General features: G+C 37.9%; 3 protein-coding genes and 1 long non-coding RNA gene across 5 annotated transcripts; 2 read left to right on the forward strand and 2 right to left on the reverse strand.

Moving 5' to 3' along the window:
• Positions 1-260: 260 nt before the first annotated feature.
• On the reverse strand, positions 261-956 carry LOC106453183 (probable histone H2AXa). Its single transcript, XM_022708074.2, has 2 exons — positions 644-956; positions 261-545 (listed from the first exon to the last, which is right to left on the reverse strand). Exons 1-2 carry the CDS (start codon positions 848-850, stop codon positions 324-326), a joined length of 429 nt encoding a protein of 142 aa, XP_022563795.1. The 5' UTR covers positions 851-956; the 3' UTR covers positions 261-323.
• A 140-nt stretch (positions 957-1096) lies between these two features.
• LOC106453184 (E4 SUMO-protein ligase PIAL1) lies at positions 1097-5575 on the forward strand. 2 transcript variants are annotated; one of them, XM_022708071.2, is made up of 17 exons: positions 1097-1320; positions 1454-1522; positions 1594-1687; positions 1781-1846; positions 2051-2116; positions 2201-2283; positions 2448-2499; positions 2573-2647; positions 2931-2998; positions 3086-3134; positions 3219-3303; positions 3390-3491; positions 3660-3711; positions 3802-3853; positions 3959-4075; positions 4158-4742; positions 4820-5575. In XM_022708071.2, exons 1-17 carry the CDS (start codon positions 1298-1300, stop codon positions 5339-5341), a joined length of 2160 nt encoding a protein of 719 aa, XP_022563792.1. In that variant the 5' UTR covers positions 1097-1297; the 3' UTR covers positions 5342-5575. The 2 variants fall into 2 exon arrangements, with proteins under 2 accessions (XP_022563792.1, XP_022563793.1); XM_022708072.2 differs by having other exon boundaries at positions 1612-1687.
• A 3930-nt stretch (positions 5576-9505) lies between these two features.
• LOC111208685 lies at positions 9506-11487 on the reverse strand. The gene is made up of 2 exons (XR_007327784.1): positions 10261-11487; positions 9506-10037 (listed from the first exon to the last, which is right to left on the reverse strand). It is a non-coding gene; the product is annotated as an uncharacterized LOC111208685 (long non-coding RNA).
• A 225-nt stretch (positions 11488-11712) lies between these two features.
• LOC106453182 (sugar transporter ESL1) lies at positions 11713-14873 on the forward strand. Its single transcript, XM_013895438.3, has 17 exons — positions 11713-11944; positions 12018-12080; positions 12164-12253; positions 12355-12480; positions 12563-12628; positions 12718-12793; positions 12881-12945; positions 13042-13134; positions 13217-13297; positions 13378-13462; positions 13558-13601; positions 13692-13754; positions 13848-13907; positions 13996-14049; positions 14145-14204; positions 14302-14416; positions 14519-14873. The coding sequence occupies exons 1-17, from the start codon at positions 11798-11800 to the stop codon at positions 14641-14643; spliced, it is 1413 nt and encodes a 470-aa protein (XP_013750892.1). The 5' UTR covers positions 11713-11797; the 3' UTR covers positions 14644-14873.
• The last annotated feature ends 2781 nt before the right edge of the window (positions 14874-17654 follow it).

Genomic DNA, 17654 nt, shown 5'->3' on the forward strand with positions numbered 1-17654 from the left:
TGATCGATTAAGGCCTGAAAAAATCATACTGGGAAAAGTCTATTAAATAGTTTTATAGATTATCATTTCTTTCAGGCAACAACAGAGATACTCCTCCAATTTAGATTATCCAAACCGAAATATATACTGAAAACGATTCTTGGTTAATAGTTATAGTTTTAGGTGTAGATGAGACCACAAGCCGACCACACACATACACATACAGCTTAATCGATGATAGATGTTTAGTTTCGTTTTTTTTTTTTTGGCAAACCTTACGATATTAATCAAGAAGCATATATTAGCTAAAGTTACATCCAAAAAAACAAGAGATAAAATGAAACTCAAAACTCTTGAGAAGCAGATCCAATATCTCCTTTGTTCTTCCCAACCTTGGAAGGCAAAAGATTCGAATGAATATTCGGCAACACTCCTCCGTTAGCAATCGTCACAGCTCCCAGAAGCTTACTCAGCTCCTCATCGTTCCTCACCGCAAGCTGAATATGCCTCGGGACAATACGCGTCTTCTTGTTATCCCTCGCCGCGTTTCCAGCGAGCTCCAACACCTATCCAATTCAAATCCAATCGAATCAAATCAGAACGAGAAACGATGATACGAAATCTAACTAATCTATCAAATCGACTCGATTCGTGATAGTAATACCTCAGCGGCGAGGTACTCTAGAACGGCGGAGAGGTAAACCGGAGCTCCGGCACCGACACGCTCTGCGTATTTACCGGCCTTGAGGAATCTCGCGATTCTCCCGACGGGGAACTGGAGACCGGCCTTGGAGGAACGAGAGACGGACTTGGTGGCCTTTGGCTTTCCTCTCCCTCCTTTCGTCGTGCCGCTTGCTGCGCCGGTGCTCATCGTCTCTTTCGAATCGAAATTGAAGAAATCGAATTGAGAGTTAGTGAGAGAGTCTGAGTGCGGAAGAAGATGTTGAGTGGCTTTAGGGCTTCTTTGCTCTTCTTTATTTATAGGCTGCGATTATTAACTCTGATTGGTTAGTTATAGAATCCGCTGATTGCCAGCGTGGCACTTAATCTAGCCTTTAAATCGAGTTGATTTGTTATCGTCCGTTCATATTTTTAACGGGGAAATAGAGAGAAAGACAATAACTAGAAGGGTGTCTAGTAACAATTATCAAACTTTATAAGGACCACGCGGATAAATTATAAAACATTAAGGAGTTAACTGCAATCTATAAGAAAGTTATAAAGCTACTGCCTAGCAGCTACGTCGCGACGCCGTGACGGTTTGGGATTGATTAACTTCTCGGAGGCGACTGAAGAAGAAGACGAATACGAATCATCAATGGTGAATCCGACGAGTTCTACGTATTTGCTCTTCTCTTTATACTGTGTGTTTAGTCAAATATTGTATCTGTGTTGTTTGACTTTTGATTTGTTTAATAGTTTCGATTTTAACAAAAAAAAAGCTAAACGAACATTCTCCATTGTTTACGTATAGGTTGAACCATCGCAGTGAGGTTGTCGAGAGCAACAAAGAGTTTCACGCTTACTGCTTCTCTCTCGCTAAGTAAATTGATATTTGTGTCTCTGCATTTCTTTCTTAATTATTCGGTGGAATCTTCCATAGATTGAAATTAGGGTTTTCGTGAATTGCAGTCGTATCGACGCCTCAATTGGGAACGATGAAGTTCCCGTGGATGCTCAAGAGCTTGCTAAGACACTCCTCAATCAAGTTTGTTTACTATTTTTGTCTTGTAAAGTTTCAATTTTTCAAGGTGTTTCTTCTTGTCTGGGTTAGTTAATGTTTCTGTGTTGTATGTTGCAGGTGTTTCGACGTAGATGTGATGATGAAACGAAGGCAGTGATAATGGTGCTGATGATCTCAGTGAAGGTAACATAAGAACAGAGTTAGAATTAGTAACTCTTGCGATCGTTATGAATGATGTTCGTTATGGTCACATTTTGGTAGAGCCACTACATTCAAATTTTCTTTCAAGTTTGGTGATTTAGATATAACGGGTACTGTGTAGTGTATAAGGTATATACTTGAGGTATATACTGTATATGATATACTATATTTATGTTTCTTGCACAGACTGCTTGTGAGCTTGGATGGTTCCCGGAGAGAGAAACTCAAGAACTACTGGCTCATGTAGACTCGGTATGTGTAGTTCTAGACGAACTTCTATTTCTTTTTAGGATATTCAAGATTTTTTATTTAGTTGATGTTTTTCTTCGTGTGCAGATGTGGAATGGTTTCAGCGGTCCTGAAAACGTCGCCTCTGGTCTAAATAGTCCCGTCAGTCTAATTCTTCAGGTCATGGAGAGGTAGGCTGCAGTTTTCTTATGCTATTTTAACTTATGAGGAATGAGTAATTGAATATATCTGATAGCTTCTTAGGCAATCTTGTTCATTCACTTATCTCACACTAGCAGGGGTGCTAAGATCGCGATGTTGGTTTGTTTGAATCTTCTCCTTTTTCCTTCTGTAGGTTCTATCCATTTACAAAGCTGGGGCAAATTCTTGTTTCTTCTGAGTCGGAGGTGATTTTTTTTTCTTATTCAGTTCTGAGCAGCTTTTAATGTGTGCTAAGTTAGTTTTTTTCTCTTCTGGCAGGCAGAATCAAATATATTGATGAAGGACTTCTATATTTCAAAAAAGATGTTGCAACATTCTCCCAAACAGAAAGTGGTATGTGTTGGAATTTATGTTATGGATGCGTTTTGTTTCTCTGCTAGTCTTGGTGCTACCTTTTGCGTCTTCATATAAATTCGCTTTTGTCGTTCATACTGTATTGTGCATGTGTTGTTTCTCCTGCATTAATGGTTTTAGTGCAACTAGGTATGTAGATGCATGAATGTTCTTTTAAGCCTAAGTTTAAGCTTTGCTGGTCGTGTCACTTCAGCATTTTAGATGTTTGGATCTTTGTTCATCTATCCACTTATTATGCTTAATGATCTTGCTTGCTTTTCAGGGACTATTTGTTTTCCGGACAGAGGACATAAGCAAATCTAGTTGTATTATACATCCTCAAGAAGTCAGGTGTGGTTGTATTGCTTTCCCTTTTCCGTTTTGGGAAACAGTTTCTGTATGTTAACTAACCACATTGGCTTTTATGTGAAATTGCAGCTTTATGTTGAATGGAAAGGGCGTTGACAAGAGATGTGGCTTATCAATGGTTTGTGCATTTCGCTTGTTTCTCGGATATCTTTTTGAAGTACTTACTATTTTACAAGTAAATTGTTTATTGCAACTTTTTCAGGATACTGGGCCGCAGTGTCCAACGAATGTTACTAGCCTGCTCAACGCTGGGTCAAATCTTCTCCAAACAATAGGCTGTTTTGGAGGTTTCTGTTCAATTGATATTTTAGACATCATCTTTGTTTCGTCTTCTCATTTGCAGCGATAATGATTAGATGTCCATTTGTTATAGGTAGTTACTTCATTATTATTGCCTTGTTTGATACCATATCACTGCCGGCCAATCCGTTGCTGAAAGATTATGTTCGCTCTGAAGTCACTGAATCAAATTCAGGTGAGAGCTTTTAGTCACTAGGAGAAAAAATCATTCGCTTAAGGTTTATTGCACATCCCACAATGAAGTCATCAAGTCATGTAGTCATTTTGCATTCATACATTTTTTTTCTGAGAAAACTCTTCTCTAGATCAACCATTGTTTGTCTTTTTTCATTTTTTTCTGTAGATTGTGACATAATTGAAGGCCCATCAAGGATATCTCTCAGTTGTCCTATCAGGTACGGGGATGTTATTCTAAATTTACATCTAAAGAAATTGCTTCCACAGTTACCTGAACCTTTAAAGATTTATCATCACCATTGTAACAGCCGGACACGTTTCAAACTTCCTGTGAAGGGTCATGCCTGTAAACATCTTCAGGTGACGCACATTTTCTGTTTAGTACGAGAAATGATAGTATCAGTCTTGTGTTTTGATATCTGTTTAGTACGAGAAATTATAATATATTGTGATTTTCTGTTGTAGTGTTTTGATTTGTGGAACTATGTCAAAATAAATACGAGAATACCATCGTGGCGCTGCCCGCATTGCAATCAGTCTGTCTGCTATACCGACATCCGTGTAGATCAAAACATGAGAAAGGTAAGTAGCTTTAATACTGCTACTTGGTGGTACATCTTTTTACATCCTACATTGTATAGCCAACCTTGTCCAATATCCACAGATTCTAGAAGAGGTTGGATGTAATGCTACGGATGTGGTTATCTCTTCTGATGGATCATGGAAGGTCGTAACGGAGAACGATGAGAATGTGGGAGCTGTGCCGGAAACCACTCATGGACACGGGGACCCAACTAGTTTCCAAAACCTGGGGCCTACTGTTTTGGATCTTACCAGAGATGAGGATGAAATGGAAATATCCGGAGGCACTCATGTCAATGAACAGAAGCCTTGTGTATCCGAGATTCAGTGTCCGTCTTCTGCTTCAGCCGACGCACTGCCAGAGTTACCCCAAACTTTGAATACTTTTGATGGGCAGCAACAGTTCATCAACTCAGCAGCAAGAGATGTCATTCGTACCTACCCATATCCGCTAGAGAGATTAGCTACAAATACGGCCAGCTTTCACATACCAATGCCTGGTGCTCAGTCTTCTCAGTTTCAAGGGTCACATGTTACGCCGCTTAGAAATTGTCTTGGGAGAACCACTGATTTGATGGAGAGATGGAACCACATCTATGGAAATAGCACAACTCAAACTCCATTGACATCCATGCCTCCTCCGTTGCATCACCAGTATGCAATGCAGGTTCGTCGTCCATTTTTACTCAACTGTTATGTTCTGTTTTTCATCTGTTTAAAAATTATGTTCTCATCTGTTTGCAGAACCAGAGGCTTCCCAGCAGGAGCTTGTCCACTGTACAGGACAGATCGATCCCATCTTCCATTACACGTCCCCAAACTTTAGGTGTCAACTATGGAGAAACCTCCGTCCAGAGACACATGCAAACACCTGTTCAAAGACGGAATCTTGGTGGCGCAGCGTCGCGTGAGTCCATGAACTTGACTCCTGCTAGCACAGGAAACTGGCGGCCACCACAGATCCGTATGAGAGGCAGTCTAATGCCAGGTTCCACGGGGTATGACCACATGATCATTCGACCCACTCAGCCGGTTCAGACGCAAGCTCAAACACTTCCTCAGCCAACAGCTTATGATAATATGCCGGTTCAGGCACAAGCTCAAACACTTCCTCAGCCTCAACCAACATCTTACTATAACAGTCTCGATGATGAGATTCAAGCATTTTTGGCTCTACAAACGGAAGCTGGAATCGGTTCAGTTCCCGTGGGTGAAGGTGTTGGGACGCAGGGATCGGTCTGGTCAATGCCTCCTGAGACATGGTGATTTTCTGATGGCTTTAGCCTTTAGATATGCACCACAACGGTTTGTAGCAATAGCATGAATCCTCTTTAACACAATCCAAATAGTTATACAGGTCGATTTTTCTTGTTACTAACCGGTTTTGGCTTCCGGTATGTATAATGTATATGGGGTAATTTTTGAGATTTACAAACATTTCTGTATTTTGTAATCCTTTTGTAATAAATGAATAATAAATCCTAAAAGCTTTAACGTAAATCCAAAAAGTTTAGATTCGGGTACGTCATTTCAGGTGTGTATTAGTGCGTTTCTTAATTTAAGCAGAACTTGAAAACACTCACTAGACATTAAACAATCAGATGATAAGAGTTTTGTCCGATATGTACATCCTTTGGCTGTGGTCCAGGATATAGTCCATTTTAGGCCTGGGATTTTTATCCATAACCGAATACCCGAACCGGAACCGACCCGAAATGGACCGGTTCGGTTCGGTTTCGGTTCTAGGCAACTTATCCGATGGGTATTAGTGTTAATTATCCATGGGTATCGGTTCGGTTCCGGTTTTTACCCGAAACCGAACGGGTACCCGTTTAACCCGAATTCTATGCTTAAAAAACATAGATTTGTATCTTTCGAGGGTTGAACCCAGGTTGGATAGTCAAAGCAACAACTGCAATACCACTAGACTAGTTCAACTTCGTTGTATTTAATACATATTACTAATATATATACGATTTCTATTAACTTTTTTTAAAAAAATAAAATAAATAAATAAAAAACTGGTATATAATTATTTTATTTTGTAAATATTTATATAATTCACATAAGAAACGGGTATCCGGAACCGACCCGAAACCGGTAGTACCCGATCCGAAACCCGAACCGAAATTTACTAAGTACCCATTAGGTATAGAATTCATTTATCCGAAAAACCCGGACCCGATCGGATCTTATCCGAACCCGAACCGAATATCCGAAGTCCCAGCCCTAGTCCATTTCTCAACATTCATTTCATAGGCCACAGTTCCTTTCCTATCATGTTCCCCCAAAATCTCAATTCACCTAAAAGAATAACGTTTTAAATACCTTTTTCGCTTACCTAAAATATTCGGACATCTAACTCATATTTCTTTCGGACTTAAAAAAACTAGAGAGCATGATTTTTTTTTGTTTTTTTTTTTGTTTTTGAACACAACTAGAGAGCATGTTAAAATAAGTTTATTTCAGCACCATATTTCATGGCTTTCAAAACCTGTACCGTTAAAAGATGCACCAATTTATACCATCAACACTGGCTTATGGTTAATTATCTTTGTTTACATTTGTCATTTCTTCCATATATATGTAATTGGAACTTGTACTTGGAATTTATTAAATCTTAAGTCTAGAAACCAAAGACAAAAAAAAAATACTAATTAAAATCATATCACCAATTAGAAAGAAAGCGGATCTAAGTTATGCATTGGTAGGTACTGTGTTCATCATGCTAAAAGCGTGAACTATTCAAATAAAATAAACACGAACTTGTTGGTATTGTTCTTTCACGAACATCAAAGCTCGCTTATTATTCCATACCTTCTGATATTATAATCAAAAAGACATTATTTGAGGGGAAATCAAAGATAGGAAAGACGACAAGAGAACATTATATGAATGTATGATTACCAACCTCGTGGCTGCTTATCATCGAATATTGGAGATCTGCAGGAAGGAGATGGTTGGGCATCATTGCTCGATACTCGTGACTTGACCCATATTCGGCTTGAAAAGTCGAGTACGTGCTGTTAACAAGACAAGTAACAAGTCAAAAAAATTTACTACTTGCAAGGACAAGACAAGTATCAAGTATCGTTTTATTTTTTGGTATTTGCCTTGTTACTCGTTACTTGTTACTCGTTCTATAAAATACTTGTTACTTGCTAAATAATATTTTTTTTTTGGTAAGAACGTAAAAATTACTATTACCATTTTTTCTATTTTTGACAGAAGTACAATGGCAACAAGAAGCAGAGAAAATAAAATAAAAACCTAAACACCGATTCGATCATGACAATACAGTGACAGACACAACAAGCAAAAGCCACTCTTCGGATGTCTCAACTAATCCGTACCAACGCTTGCCGCAAAAGGAAGAACCACAGTTAAGACGAGAGTCGGAACCCGATAATTTTGGCCTCCCCGATAATCCGCTCTTTATGATTGGCTCGACCAAGAACAGCTCGAGATAGACATCATAAGCATCCACCAACACGAAACAGACAGCTACTGAAGAGCCCCAGTACGCCCGCATTAACAAGACCAAACATTTATTCGGACGCAAAACCTTCAAGGAGCCATGCGCCAAGAAACTGCACAAAACGGGGCGAGAAGCAGCCGCAACTCCACACATTACACTTTGGGCCACCACACGAGCCGGAAGAACACATCCACATGAGCTTAAAGCGCCCGCGCACTTGGCTCAAGTGCTGGGATGACGAGTTCAAGCACATGGAAAACACGAGACACATCCTAACCGAATGACCCAGCGGTTAAGATAATCTCGACATGGACAGTCTCCGAGAACCAGAGAAGCTGACCGACTCGAACGGAATCAGAAGTAGATGAAGAATAGTCGTTGAAAGGACACCAAATGAGACTCGAAGAGTTCCTTTACGAGCGCAAAGGGGAACGCCATGACCAGAGGGGGACAAGCAAGTAGCCCGCAAAGAGGTTTCGAACCCAAGCCATAGACGACTTCTCGTCGGAGGCCCAATCGTCAGGGCACGCGCCAAGATGAAGACCACCGGAGACGACACACGACGAAGCCAAACAGTCCTACAAACACGCTGATGGAGAAGAACCATACCGCACCTACTGAGCGTTGGACAACCTGAACCGCCCTACGACGAGACACCACGCGCAGGGAAAGCTCACGCGCCGCCGAACATCTCCGCAAAGACAACGAGAAGAGACGGGAGACAGGTAGACGAGCAGATCCCGAGCGGAGAAGCCACCCCTCCAGAGCACGCGCTACGAATCGATGGGATTTGTCGTAGATCTAAGAATGAAAATCGACCACCAACAGATCCCAACCCCAAAATCCGACCCTAACCACCAGCCACCGCTACACCTACCTCTCATCTCCACCAGGAAATCAATACGGTCGTCGGCTTCAGCCTAGGTTCCTCTACCAACGAAGCTCGAGACCCAGGGACAGACACATATTGGAGGCAGCCAGAGGATGACAGAAGAGCCAAAGAAAAAAAGGAGATAAGGGGAGAGGAGCCCTCCGGCAACGTTAAACGGACAGCCGCGCCGGAGGCAAACGGAGGTTATACGACTTCTTTGAGAGCGAGGGTTAGAGAGATAAGGTTAGAGGGATAAGGTTTGTTCTTTACAAATTGTTTAGCCTTTGCTAAATAATACTTGTTATTGTAATAGCATAATTATCCAACGTTAAAAAATAATAATAATACTTGTTACTTGCAAATTTTTTTGAACATCGAAATAAAATAGAGGAATAAAATGGAAGAACATTGAGTTTCATATGGTCTTTCAGTATTTTGAACGCTTATTTTTATTTTTGTTTATTTCTTTGAAAATTTATGTGCTTTTGGATGTTAAAAATTTAGAATATGTATATTTTTGTATGTAATCAAGAGACAATTATTTGGTTTAGCAAGTAACAAGGTAATGCAAATTACTTGCAAGAATCAATTTTTTTTCCAAGTACTTAATAAAACAAGTACTTGTTTCAAGGAAGTCAAGTATCGAGTCGTAAAAAAAAAAAAACTTGGATAAGGCAAGTCAAATAGCAAGTAATCAAAAATCGGCAAGTACTTGCCTTGCCTCGTGCCCACCCTGACATACTGGATCCAATGCACCACGAGATGATTCCCACTAAATAAATGAATAAACAGGAGTCGCACTTTTCTTTTTTTGAACGACTTAACATGAGTTACACTTTTTATCTATTTTTTCTTTAATAACTGCACACTTTTTTATCTCTTAACCAATATCTATTTCTATTATTATATTTTTCTGTCTGGAGCTCCACTTGTCTGTAACTGTAGAATGTTCCCATGCTTGTATAGTATTTGTCTTTATATTTCTAGTAACAAGTCACATTCAAACAAGCTCATGATTCCAATTTCCACTCGCACGACGCACATCATATCAGTTTTAGCCCATGATTCCCGAGAAGTGTCGTACATCCAGATAAAACATTCGCATTATTCCATAATTTTTTAAAAATATTATACATAATTCGCATGATTCCTAAATTGTCAAACAAAATCTTTTACTAAAATTCACCTAAAATAGCTATGGTCAGACGGGATGAAGTAGCCCGCTTGGTAAGGACCTTGGGGGCTAATTGTCATGCTCACAGATTTGACGCCAGGCGAAGACGGGATTAGTCTGGGCTTCTCCGGAGGTCTGGGACACCCCCAGGTTAACCAAAACAAAAAAAAAAAAATAGCTATGGTCCCGTAAAACTCAGCTTCGGCTCTGTTCCTGAGAAACCAATCACTAGCAGTGACAAAATACTACGTAATTTGTACAAACTTTACTGCTACGACATTTCAACTCATTACACATGTAAGCTTGTTACTCGACCATTGACTTTTATCAATGCATGTGCCAAGAGATGATAAGAGCCACTCAACAAGTCATCGTCTTTCAATATGCGCACACTCCAAACATTTGATACATATTCATGTAGCGTAACAAGTTTTAAAAACTTCTAAAATCAGTAAACACAACAACAATCTCTCATAACTGAATTTTTAGAATTTTAACGCACATTCAGTAATTCATATCAAACATTATGATTCGTGATATCATTTGAGAGTATCAAAAATTAAATAATCTAACACTATCAGAATTGGCTATAAGCCTATATATAAGCCTACAATTACATTTAATTTTCCTTTTAAGATAGGTTTAGATAGGACAGCAGTTACCTTTTAAAGGTTGTTGATGGTTTCATGATCGATCTTCTTATTTCCTGGAAAAGCAATCAAAGTCTGTCTTTATCAAACTAGATATGAAAATATGGCATAGATTTGAAATGCTAGGATATACCGGTGAGCGTAAGACATTTAAATATGGATATGAAGTTTCTAGCTTTGCTTACAAGTAATCTCGAATTGGCTCATTACTCTAACGCAACAGATAACGTACACGGCTTTTTTCAATGAAAACTTCAAAGCTCTCTAACAATGCGTTTACTATTGCATGCAACCATATATTCAATGTGACAACTCATTTCAATTCGTGACAAAATTGATTAACCACGTACGCGCAGTCACGTAAGATATATTATATCCTACTCTATTTTCAAGAGTATTTTAAGACTCGAACTATTGGTCTAATAGTATACGCGGCAATTGATGTTTTGACTTTTTAAAACGGTGGTTAGAGAAAACAATTAGGCATATTACTTATATGCTATTTATAACTATAAAATAAGTTGTTCTTGCAATTATGATGTATGTTAGTTTACTTCTATTCTTAATTTTCACTAGGGAGAACCAAGCATGTGTTTGACCAATCCATTTGCATGTGACGAGTATTTTTTGTTTGGACAACAACAAAAAATTTAAATCATGTGCTTTTTTATTGGTTAATGACGCAAACCATGTGTTTCGACAAAAATCTTACATTCAAATTCTAAGACGCTTGTCAGTTTTTTAACGAATATACTAAAAAAAAAAAATTATGGCTTTAAATGTTTTAATCCACCCAGCACTGTTAACAGTAACAAATTTTTTTATATATACCATATATCTATACGTTTTTATAACCGTTAGAACTGCACCTACCACATATCCCGTACCGCTCAATCCAAGGAGCCTATGTAAGCATGCCTAGATGATTCTAATTTCTACGTACATATACGCAAACAAAATTTGTATTTACGGATAGTTCTGTTCAATATATCATTAATTTTGAAAAATATAACAAATCTTAGCTAATTAGTTTATGCAAGTACAGATTCATAACTGCATCTAGACACTATCACACTATATAATTCATCACAAAATTCACTCTATTACAGGTTCGATTCGTGGTAGGACCATTATCAAAGTTACCCAATAAAGACAGGATCACAGCCACTAGGTCAAAAAAACAAAAGAACAAATTGATAAAGATGATCAGTTACATACTTTCTTTTTTCTGAGAAAAAATTAATCACATAGTGTACTTTAAATATAAAAAGTCTCAAGTAATAAAAAATCAAACGGAACAAAAGCAATAGAATAATTAAAGAGTTCAAATAAGAAAAATAAAATAAAACAAATAGAATTAATTTTATTTAAAAAAAACAAAAAGGAAACGTGACACAAAAGAAAAGATGGAAGCTGACCTCTGGCTTTCCTTCGTCCACTACTCATGGAATATAAATGAGCTTTTCTTTCGACTTAGTCTTCACGTCGAATCCAAAAAGCAAGCGAAAACAAATATCATAGCAAATACTCTTAAGAAAGGAGCAAGAAGATGACGATATCGGAGAACCAAAGAAATCTGGAAGCTGGTTTGTTACTGAACAAGAATCGAAACGACATCAACGAGTGTCGTATCACTGTGGTTGTGCTCTTCAGTACCTTTGTATCTGTTTGTGGCTCTTTCTGTTTCGGTTGTGCGGTAAGTCAAATCTTTGATCATCACATATATCAAAAAAAAGTATGATTTATGTGTATGGGGTTGTATATTACAGGCAGGTTATTCATCAGTTGCTCAAGCTGGGATCACAAAAGACTTAGGCCTCTCTGTTGCACAAGTAAGACCACAAAACCATTTCATGATTCCTCTTCAATTAAAGTCTATTCTAGCTTATATTTGTCTCTTTTTTTACTTCTTTAGTACTCCATGTTTGGTTCAATCATGACTTTTGGAGCCATGTTTGGTGCCATCTTCAGTGGAAAAGTCTCAGATCTCATCGGTCGAAAAGGGGTAATTTTAAGCTTACCATCTATATCCTCTGCGTTTTAATTTATTTGGTGAAAAACTTCTTGCCTATACTGATTTTCTCTTTGTTCTTTAAAAAAAAACAGACAATGTGGTTTGCTCAAATCTTCTGCATCGCCGGTTGGCTTGCAATAGCATTTGCAAAGGACACGATTTGGCTAGATGCTGGAAGGTTTTCTACTGGATTTGCAGTTGGTTTATTCAGCTACGTGGTAATTATTTTCTTACTCATCTCTTTATTAATTTTTTTTTTGTTAGTTTAAACTGACACTATGTTAACTCTGTTGCAACCAGATACCAGTTTATATTGCAGAAATAACACCAAAACATGTTCGAGGAGCATTTGTATTTGCTAATCAGGTAATTTCAAAATAATCAGGGAATAATAATTGTTTTGACAGAAAATATTCTGATATATGATCTAACAAATATTTAAACGTTTGTTACAGCTGATGCAAAGTTGTGGGTTGTCATTATACTACGTCATTGGAAATTTTGTTCATTGGCGTAATTTGGCTTTAATCGGTAAGCTTAATTGCTTTAAAAACCTTTTCTTTTCTAGCAACTTTAGTGATGGGAGAAGAATGATTTATTTATTGGTTTCTTTCTCAGGTCTGATTCCATGTGTTTTGCAAGTTGTGACTTTATTCTTCATTCCAGAGTCCCCTAGATTGCTGGTATGTTTAAAACTTTAAATCTTGTAAAAAAGTTAATGTTTATAGGAAAAAAAAATGTGAAGTAAATAATTCTAATTTGGTTTAAATTGTATGTAGGGAAAATGGGGACTTGAAAAGGAATGTACAGCTTCATTGCAGCTTCTCCGTGGAGAGGATGCTGATGTCTCTGAAGAAGCCAATACTATCAAAGTATACATTACAACTATTTTTTAATTTTTTCTTATTGTTTCACCTCAAAAGGTTACTAACAATACTTACTTTCCAACTCTAGGAAACGATGATCTTATTTAATGAAGGACCAAAGTCTCGGGTTATGGATTTGTTCCAGAGGAGATATGCTCCATCTCTTGTTGTAAGTTACTCTATAACCTTTTGTGGTGAATATGTGATTTTCTCTTTGGCCGTTTACTGAAAGTTTGTTAACTTTTTCAGATTGGGGTGGGGCTAATGCTTCTACAACAGCTCTCTGGAAGCTCAGGGATTATGTTCTATGTCGGTAGCGTATTTGATAAAGGAGGTAAATAGCAAAAACAAACTCTGTTCCTCATGTAACTATACTTGATTTGTTTTCATTTGGAGTAACAAATCTTCATTCTTATATTTACTTGACAGGATTCCCAAGCAGCATTGGCTCAATGATTCTTGCAGTGATCATGGTATGTCTTTGCACACAGTTTCATTTTTATTCTTGAAAAAAACATTTCTTCCAAGGACTACACTTATGCATCATTTGTTCTTGTTTGTAGATACCAAAAGCTATTTTGGGTCTGATTTTGGTTGAGAAAATGGGACGAAGGCCGCTTCTACTGGTAAACTTTTTCTATCTTTGCCTGATCAAATGTGAAACGAAGCAAAGAAACTTAGCATCCCTTTTAACAAGAAATGATTATCTTTGATTTCAGGCTTCTACTAGTGGAATGTGTCTTTGCAGCTTGTTCCTCGCATTTTCTTTCAGCTTTCGGGTAAAATTAACAACTCGTTTTACCAAAAAGATTTACAAAGTTTGAAAAATTGTTATATTTATCATTTCTATTTTTCCTTCTTGAACAGTCATATGGCATGCTCGATGAGCTCACTCCCATTTTTACATGCATCGGTGTAGTGGTATGTATAAACATTTTCGACATAAAACAAGCAACTAAAAAGCAATCCTCAATGTTGTACAAAATTATCTAAACTTCTACATTCCAAAATATCAGGGTTTCATCTCTTCATTTGCCGTAGGCATGGGAGGCTTACCATGGATCATCATGTCTGAGGTATAAACAAACATCAACTTCTTATATTAAAAAACTCCTACGAGTCTATATAACTATTTTCAGTTCTAAAAAGGTAAAACGTTTTGATTTTTTGTAGATTTTCCCAATGAATGTTAAAGTATCAGCTGGGACTCTGGTTACCTTAGCCAACTGGTCCTTTAGTTGGATTGTAGCTTTCGCCTATAACTTCATGATAGAATGGAACGCATCAGGTATTATTACATTGTCAACTCTCAACATGATAAAACTTTTTTTTTTGCTAAAATCAGACTTTATTACATCCTTTATCTCATTTTGATGTTTATACTTTTCAGGAACGTTCTTGATCTTCTTTAGTATCTGCGCTGGGGGTATAGTTTTCATTTATGCGATGGTACCTGAAACCAAAGGAAGAACACTAGAAGATATACAAGCTTCTCTTACAGATTTTCTACAATGAGGATTGAGATTTACCTGTTCATAGTTATTTTTTGGATTCGAATGGGGGAGGTTTATAGTAGTTTTTGTTATATAATTGTTTCCTCATTTTATACAACATAACAAAGGGATCATTTGAAAGAAGAAAGTTTAGATCTCTTTGTTTCTCTCTTTGTGTTACTCAGCTACTCCCATTCATGTATATAATCTAGTCCCACTTATGATAAAATGAATTATAAAAGTTACTTTTCAGTTGCTGTGTTTTTGCTTTCACTGTAAGTTTCATAATACAGTACAATAAACTATGGCCGACTAATCATTTGGTTCGTAAGTTTTGTTCCATTTTTTCCGGCCTCAATCATGTAATTTTATTGAATGTTGAGGTGTTTATTTTTGGACTATATTTGTCTACTCTCTCTAAGTTTGATAAAACAAGTTCTTCAAAGCTTCCAAAATGAGAATTTCTCTAATTCTTAACATTCATTAAGATAGCGCTGTGCCAACCAGACATGTGACAGGCTTAACACATCTGATTTTCATAATTTATAATGATTAATCATTTTGAAAGTTCAGCCACCGTACCGACGTTTTAATTTTTTTTTTTTTCATCAAAGTATATATATATAACCATATCATACATGCCAATGTTTTCTAGATCAACATTATTACAACAACATTCTTGACCAGCCCCCTAGAAAAACATCAGCTTGAACCCAAACATTACAGAACTACATTCCCCAAAAAACCGACAAAGCAAACAGCAGGTCAACTTTTATCATGCTCAAAAACCTCCAAAAGCCAAGAGGGACAACCAGCGGCAACATAAGATTGCGCAAACTGTCTTTTTGTAGCTGATTGAGCAATAAGAAAAGTACCTCTATTCGAGTCTTTTGTTTCAACACAGACTTTCCATTCCCCAAATTTCCTTACTTCATGTTTGAGCATACCACTCTGAAATTTAAAAGACGGCCACGCTTTCGGTCTCTCTAGAGCGTTGAGGATATGATTTGCCTCTGCAGCAATAATCACCTTCCTTACCTGATGGTCCTGCAAGCTTTTGATCGCCCACATCAGTCCAACTAAAATTGCTTCCTCCTTCTCATGAGAAGCCACAAAGGATCTCCTGCTATGCAACAACACCACACCTCTATGGTCTCTTAAAACCCAAGCACAGCCCATAACTCTATTCTTTTTCGACCACATCACACCAACATTACATTTTAGCCACCCCTCACTGGGTTTTCTCCATTTGGTTTTCCTCACCATAATCCCTTTTTCTTTTTCACCACTTTCAATACCTTGGTCCATTGATTGAACAGCAAACCAGACTGCAACATCATCCTTGATCTTTCTAATTGTTCCCATCGCATCAAACTCCTTCCCTTCAAAAATTAATATGTTTATGTTCTTCCACAGCATCCATAGTATCCAAGGGAAAGACCTCCTAATTTGACTTAGGATTCTGATATTTAAGCTCATCCTTAAGAGATAATGGATATTTACAAAGATAGAGTCGTCACTGAAACCACCTCTAGGTGATGGAAAATCCGAAAGAGCCCAGATCAAACGAGCAAGAGGGCAAGTAAATAAAACATGGTTTGCAGATTCCATGTCATTACCGCAATTCCAGCATCTTTCATCAATCTTCATCCCTCTTGAGATAAGGTTCTCAGCAACAGGAACAGCTCCACTTAGCACTCTCCAAATAAACAACTTAATCTTCTGTGGAGCTTGAATATTCCATGTTCTATCTTTCAGTCCATTTATCGATGGCTGAGAATTCACATCAACGAAGACCGCCTTTAGTTTCTCATGGCTCGCGAGCCAATACCCTGATCTCACCGTATAATCTCCACTCTTATTATGTTGCCAACACCAAAAATCTTCCTCTTCCGGCATTGGTTTTATTTTCAAAATGAGATCAATATCCACTTGAAAGAAAAGATCCTCCAAAATAGACAAATTCCACGATCTTCCATCATCTGAGAGAAGGTCTGAAACTTTTAATTCCAAGTCAACCAAGGAATTTTTCATCCAGGGAGCTCGCCTTCTGCTATTATCAATCCAGGGATCCATTCAAACCCTTAAAGATTGACCATCCCCAACTTCCTTTCTTACACCCTTCAACAAGAGCTCTCTTCCAAAAAGAAAACTCCTCCATCCAAAGGATGGCCTGTCCCCCAAAGAAACATCCATGAAATTATTTCCTTTGAAATATCTACTCTTGAGAGTTCTTGCAAGTAGAGATTGGGGGTTTTGAAGCACTTTCCAAGCTTGCTTTGCCAGAAGGGCCTGGTTAAAGCATTCAATATCTTTGAACCCGAGTCCTCCCTCTTGCCTAGGAAGACACAATTTGTTCCAGCTTAACCAATGGATTTTTCTCTTGTGTTCTAAAGAATTCCACCAGAAATCCCTCATCGCACTTGTTAGTTTCTCAATTGTTGATTTAGGCAGCTTAAAACAGCTCATTGCAAACACCGGCAAAGTAATAGCAATAGCTTTTAGAAGTACCTCCTTACCACCAAGAGATAAGGATCTTGCGAACCATCCAGATAAACGACCATGAAGCCTTTCATAGATATAGTTAAGGAGATCCGCTTTGGAACCACTGAAGCACTCCGGCAAACCAAGGTATGACCCTGCTCCTCCAATATTGTAAATCCCCAGAATCGTTTGTACCGAAGCCTTCACATGACATAGAATATCATCTCCAAAAGTTATAGATGATTTGTCAAGGTTGATCACCTGGCATGTTGCTCTTCCATAAACTTCAAGTACATTCTGAAGACACTCCGCTTCTTTTTCAGTAGCTTTACATAAAAATAGGCTATCATCTGCAAACAGTAAGTGTGAGAATGATGGCCCATCTTCAGTGAATTGAATTCCATGGAGTAAACCAGCTTCTTCAGCTTTAAATAACAGGTGGGAGAGACCTTCAGTACATAACACAAAAAGCGAAGGCGACAAAGGATCCCCCTGTCTAAGACCTCTGGAAGGTTTGATGACCCCATATGGTTGATCATTTATCAAAAC

This window comes from Brassica napus, chromosome C8, assembly GCF_020379485.1.
Source record: "Brassica napus cultivar Da-Ae chromosome C8, Da-Ae, whole genome shotgun sequence".
Taxonomy (NCBI): domain Eukaryota; kingdom Viridiplantae; phylum Streptophyta; class Magnoliopsida; order Brassicales; family Brassicaceae; genus Brassica; species Brassica napus.

Coding starts and splice junctions, on each gene's coding strand:
- LOC106453183 (XM_022708074.2), bottom strand. CDS start 850: ATGAGCACCGGCGCAGCAAGCGGCACGACGAAAGGAGGGAGAGGAAAG. Junction 546..643: donor TAGAGTACCTCGCCGCTGAG/GTATTACTATCA, acceptor TGAATTGGATAG/GTGTTGGAGCTCGCTGGAAA.
- LOC106453184 (XM_022708071.2), top strand. CDS start 1,298: ATGGTGAATCCGACGAGTTCTAC. Junction 2,284..2,447: donor ATTCTTCAGGTCATGGAGAG/GTAGGCTGCAGT, acceptor TTCCTTCTGTAG/GTTCTATCCATTTACAAAGC. Junction 4,743..4,819: donor ATCACCAGTATGCAATGCAG/GTTCGTCGTCCA, acceptor ATCTGTTTGCAG/AACCAGAGGCTTCCCAGCAG.
- LOC106453182 (XM_013895438.3), top strand. CDS start 11,798: ATGACGATATCGGAGAACCAAAGAAATCTGGAAGCTGGTTTGTTACTG. Junction 13,298..13,377: donor GATATGCTCCATCTCTTGTT/GTAAGTTACTCT, acceptor TAACTTTTTCAG/ATTGGGGTGGGGCTAATGCT. Junction 14,205..14,301: donor CATGGATCATCATGTCTGAG/GTATAAACAAAC, acceptor GATTTTTTGTAG/ATTTTCCCAATGAATGTTAA.